This window comes from Mya arenaria, chromosome 11 (assembly GCF_026914265.1).
Source record: "Mya arenaria isolate MELC-2E11 chromosome 11, ASM2691426v1".
In the NCBI taxonomy this organism is placed as follows: domain Eukaryota; kingdom Metazoa; phylum Mollusca; class Bivalvia; order Myida; family Myidae; genus Mya; species Mya arenaria.
Genome location: NC_069132.1, coordinates 68,087,143 through 68,093,142, shown reverse-complemented (window position 1 = coordinate 68,093,142; position 6,000 = coordinate 68,087,143). Strand labels below are relative to the sequence as shown.

Below are 6,000 nucleotides of genomic sequence, written 5' to 3'. Positions count from 1 at the left end.
GCTTCAGGAAAGGGACAGGGTGCTTCAGGAAAGGGACAGGTTGCTAAGGGTAAAAAGGGCCCATTGTATCGAACTTTTACCTTTAAGAATAAGAACATTATGAATTTGACAGAAAATGTTTGGAATTGTGTTTAATTAAAATATTATTAGGATTTAAATGCCAAATTTGAAATGTTTGTATGAATTTATAAACTTATTACAAGTTTTAATCAAAACAAAAGATGTATTTGACAGTCTTTAGCATTCAATTCCATGAAGGCAAAAGGGTGCACATGCTGGTCTCAATGAGGTCAGAGGGGTGCTACCAAAAAAGGACAGGGTGCAGCACCCTTCCATGACTCTTTAGCTAAACCTCTACCTATGTTTTTGTTATCATTACAAGTTATTTCTAGCTTTTCTTCTAAAATTGCTTATGTGTATTTCAGAAGCAATGCGGGTTGTTCCGCCAGCTCCAGTGAATAAGCATCAGGGTTTTGGTGAAGTGAATCCAGTCCCAAACATAACTAGGTCTACAGGCAAAAGAAAACAGGCAAGATGGTTCATTATAGTGGCATGTTGCCATACATTTCATAGAAACATAGAGATGGAACACGTTGACCTGTTTTGTATGAATTTTGAAGAAAATTCATTTAAAAAAAATAATCATTTAATATTTTCAGAATATGTGGCTTGCATGAACAAGGATACCAATACTTGTATCACACTGTCAAACTATTTCATTTCATCCAATGCAAAGTTGAATACTTATTTTACTAGTTACTAGTAGTTATTTTTGCTTCATACATACTGTACAGACATCAAAACAATGACTAGACGCTTTTATAAGGACATCTAAGGATTGACCTGTAATGGGTTTATTTCACTGCTGTAAATATTATGACTCAGACTATGTCTGTGTAATCTTTGACAGGGACGTATGTGTGAAGACTGTGAACAGGCTGCCGCGGACATCTACTGCCCGGAATGTCAGGGAGGCCTGGCTTTATGTAGTGGCTGCTCTGCTTTACTGCATGCTGGGGCTTCACGCAGGAGACATCAGCTACGGGGTGAAACAGACTTGTTATAAAGTATATACTGCATGCAATGACTATGTTCTGTTTGATTGCAGAGATTTTAAAGCTGCACTCTCACAGATTGAACGTTTTTACAACTTTTTTATTTTTTGTCTTGGAAAGTGCAAATTTTGCGTAAATATCTGCAAACCAATGATCAAAGATAGCTGACAAAAGATCAGATCACAAATTCTTATATTTCTGTTCGAAAATTAATGTTTTATGGCTTTAAAGGGACTGTACTCCGTATGATGAAATAGCGAAAAAAAGAGAAAATTAACGAAAACTGACATAAACTTGGTATCGATGTGTACAATGCATTGAAACTTACTAACTGAAGTACCACATAGTTTACAATTAATTTATTTTTAGCAGTTATTTCGTATTTTTCCATTAAAAAAGATTACTAGGTATGTCTACCTAGTAGAATTCAATCCTTATGCGTGATTGGCTAATCGATGTTATCACATGATATTACCAAATTAGGTATATAGCTTAAATATTCCGCTCATTTAGGGTAAGCCTTCGTAGCACAGTGGATACAACACTGGCCTGCAATTTTGGCGACACGGTTAGAACCCGGTCTCCGAATCAATTTTTTTGTTGACATTTTGGTAATTTTTTTTACAATTATGATATCAAAGAGTTAACATTTTATTAAATTATTGTCCTGAAATTTGTTACAGAAAAACCTTTTTTGGTGCTAATCTGATGTACAGTCCCTTTAACTGTTAGTTACGATTTAAGAAAAAATACATAAAACATCAATTTTTGAACTTAAATATTGAATCTGTGATCTAATTTTTTGTCAGCAGTCTTATATAACTGGTTTCCATGCATTTTCACAAAAATTGGCTCGTTCCAAGACAAAATATAAAAAGTTGTGAAAATGTTCAATCTGTGAAAGTGCAGCTTTAAATACTCTGTTGTTGGTTGCAAGCAATGACTGATTCTTAACACTCTATACAACATATTATTCACATACATACATTGATTCTTCTGCAATTTTTACTTCTTTGTGAGACCAATCATAATTTTTCTACAAAAGCTCTTCAGAATTACAAATAGGCCTTGTATTGAAGGAATCAATATTTTAACAGGAGTGGACCAGGCACCGACAGTTGGGGGGTAAACCCTATGTTCCCAGGGTAGGTAACTCTTCCTGCATTCATGATATATCGTTCTTGACATTTTCACTATAGGACTATTTCATATACTAATATTAATAGTAGAACTTGCCATGTATGCAAAGTGCCTTTTACCTTAAAAAATTGTGTTAGAAAATACCATTTACTTCTAAAATGGTATATTTTTTTTTTGCAGCAGTATAAGGTTAATATTTTATATGTAAAATGTATATTGAAACCGTCTTGTAGGAATAATTTGGCCAAATGGATGTAAGTTAGTAAACTTGTCCCAGACAAACTGACAAGTTTAAAAGATGTATACTATATGCAAACAGAACAAAAATGTCCTCTTTGTTTTCAGGCGTTTCTGGCTCCATTTTCTATCATTCTGGCCATGTACAGGTGACTTCATACCTCTTGTTTCTTCTTAATACTTAATTTAGTTTAACTTAGGGCTTCATGATTTAGCATTTACAATTTAAGTACTGTTTGCATTTAAGCTTAGTGAGACATGCTCAACTATCAGTCAAACAAGCATGGGCAATATGCCATTTTGTACCGAAGAGACACTGATTTTGTACTGCCTCAACAGCGACTTTGAACAGTCAGTTTTAACTCTTTAAATAGTTTTGTTTGTCACAGCGTACCACATAATATGTAAAAGTACATTCCAAATTGCTGATAGCGGCAGTCGATTTTAATGTGCGAAGTCAATCAACAGGTTATTTTTGCTGTTGGTTTAAATATCACTTATATTATATTGGGCGGTCACATAATTCAGTGCTTCAAAACCTTAAAACGTTTGTTTGCAAATAGTAGTAAAAGCTAAAATAGTATAAACTAATAAGGAATGTGTTTAGGTTGCCTAGCAAAGCAATACGCTAATTATGTTTTTGTTATTTTGTCACAGAGCAATGCGGAATGATGGACGTCTAAGTCTGACTGAAGCAGAGATCAAGTCCCGGGCTCAACCTTTCACTGATACAGACCTATATGATAAACAACCAGGTAAGTGCATCCACACTTTGCAGTATCTCTCAAGATTTGTGAGTTCCTTAAAGTTCCCTGAAGTTATCACTTTTTGATACCACATTTTTTTAAGTAACTTCCATTTTGTTGTTATTTACATTTACCAACAATGTACATTGTACTCATATCTAGAGTAAAATTACATTAATAGCTTTACATTTTGTTTTAAAGTGACACTCTTATTCAAAATCAATACATACATCTGTATAGCAAACAAACATTTTGAGTGATAAACCTATAACTACTTACTAAATAATGCATTTATGGAAAATATTGATTACTGATAACAAGATTGTAACCGTGTATTTAGTAGCTGAAAACGCAAAAATATTAAATGATTGGTGAATGCTAAAAGATTTACTGTGGTCTACTATAGTCTCATAAGGTAGAAATACCGTGTTTTCTGCACCTTTCTTTCGAATTAAACTCGGTATCCTTCATAAGAACCATTGTTTTCGACATAAATTTAAATCTTTTTGGTATATCAAAACAATTGTATTAATTGTGGTTAATCTTATTTGGGAGTAAGAGTGCATCTTTAAGTTTGATGTACAAGAGATAATTTTTCCAAAATCTTTGCATCATGATCAGTTACCTGCATAGAGTGCTTCGAATAAAGAAATTTTTAAGCTGACAATTTAAACTGTGTACTGGTACATTAGCATATCATGTACAGTCAAGTTCTGTAATTTGTTAACCTAAGAACATCCTCGGCGCCCCAGCGTATCATAACCTATATGATATATAGGTTATGATACGCTGGGGTGCTGAGGATGACCTAAGATATGCACATGTTATATATAATAATCAACTATATGTGTCAATTCCAGGCAAGTATGTCGGTGGGTTTGACTGTATGGAAAACACGCTTATGGCAAAAGGCATCGTGAAAAAGGAGGCAGCCAGAGAACCCACGTAAGTCACACTTTACCTGGAAAGTGATTTATTGTAAGAGCTGATATCTTAATTAGTTGATTTTATAAAGAATTAGCTCATTTGAAAGGAGTCTTGAAACATTAATTTGGGAAATGGCTTTGTGTATATCAATCATTCGTTCTCCAGGATTAATTTAAATTTAAACATATATCAGCAAATACTAACATAATATTAAGACAAATAGAAACACATGTACAATCTAGAGAAAAGAATCAGGACAAATGATAAATACATCTTAAAAAGCCATTCTTGAGGAGTGACAGTTCGCTATGAAACATGTTCTAGTTTGCAAACTGTGAATCTAGGATCAGATTCCACTCAATGACCTATATATTTTTACTGACAATGACCTTATTACCTGGAATTGAAACATATTTTCTGATAATGCATTACCATAGCTCTCTAGAACATTGTCTTTATTAGGTTTGCGCTGTCATCATCGGGCCAGCGACTGGGAGAGAGGTTAGAAGTGTTCTCGGGTGCATTCCACCAATATATGGACATATGCCGGATGCCGAAAGTCTCAAGCATGGTCAGGTAGGTGATCAAGTATGGTATGGAGAAGCATAGCTGTTTAAGGTGTTTAGAGGAATGGGGGAGATGAATAGGAAAGAGGAGCGGACGGCTTTTCAGTGAGACAGAATGATCTTAAAAATTAACTGAAAGCTATTTTGAGAAAGTACGCTTAATCATGCTTTGATATTGTAATCATGGATGGCCATTGTTTTGTCTTCAGTATTTTCACAATCAGAAATTTTCAAACAGACATATTTATGCAGCACATAATTGTTGTTTTGTCAGGCAGTGCCCATTGCCCGGTAGACGACTTGTCCTGATTGTTGATGACAATGAGAGAGATAGGGCCCGCCTGACCCAGTTTGCAGCCGGTAAAAACCTGCCTGTACAGTCTCGACTATTACCCGCCGGCGACTATGTGTGGATACTCACATCTTCGCAGGGATCCGAGGCAGATACATCAAATGAACTGGTATGGTTTTGGCTATTCATACGTGTTAATATTGTTAAGGAAAATCAAAATTAACACCTAACTGCAAAAGTGTCTATAGTATCTGTATGTACTCAATTTTCATTAGTTGTGACCATTTTGTTTACGAGGTCCTTTAACGGAATTTAAATACTTCATTTTCACTTTATAAATTATGTGTGTTTATTGAATGAACTACTTCAGCAGCTAAGGACTTGATACTTACAGACAGTGACCAATAAATGTGCTTGTCCATATTTTTTGCCACTTTCGTCAAAATGAGTTATATGGCATAAATGTGTATAAGAGTTTGTAGAGCAACTTTCTCCAGGATTTGCAATATGCATTAGTTGTGGCCAAATTGGTCCAAGAGCCATGGCCTTTTAACTGAACTTAAACACTTAATTTCACTTGATAGCTATTGGGGGGGGGGGGGGGGGGGGGGTAGGAGCAAACATTTACGACAGTTTAGGAGGAATTGGTCTGAAAAAACTTGATAACCAAAAATTTACTTGTGCGTAACATATTTTTTCATTGCGGCAAAATGATTTGAGTAAAGTACCCTTGAATTTATATTTTATGCTTATGGCTATATGGGAATTTTTTGTACCACTATCTTTAACAAGTTTAAGATGAATTATTCTGATTGTTTTACACAAAATACCCAAATTTTCAAGTCCCCAACATATTTTCCCTTATTTGAGGCCAAATTGTTAAAGAGTTATGTGCGCTATTTTCTTTACTATAGATATGTATTGAGTTTGTTTCAGTGAAATACCTATTTGTTTGGGTGAACTACTTTTACAATTTAAGCAGTATTATTCAGAACAATGAACACCGGAAGTCTAATGCATAATCCATTCACTATATA

General features: G+C 34.6%; 1 protein-coding gene across 1 annotated transcript in view; it reads left to right on the top strand.

Moving 5' to 3' along the window:
- Positions 1-444: 444 nt before the first annotated feature.
- LOC128209012 (uncharacterized) overlaps positions 445-6,000 on the top strand; it is a 31,046-nt gene continuing 25,490 nt past the window's right edge. Inside the window, exons 1-8 of the mRNA XM_052912809.1 lie at positions 445-529; positions 911-1,046; positions 2,153-2,200; positions 2,541-2,581; positions 3,090-3,187; positions 4,039-4,123; positions 4,568-4,681; positions 4,946-5,132. Of these exons, the coding sequence (XP_052768769.1) occupies positions 1,011-1,046; positions 2,153-2,200; positions 2,541-2,581; positions 3,090-3,187; positions 4,039-4,123; positions 4,568-4,681; positions 4,946-5,132 (609 nt within the window). The 5' untranslated portion in view covers positions 445-529; positions 911-1,010. The remainder of the gene's footprint in view (positions 530-910; positions 1,047-2,152; positions 2,201-2,540; positions 2,582-3,089; positions 3,188-4,038; positions 4,124-4,567; positions 4,682-4,945; positions 5,133-6,000) is intronic.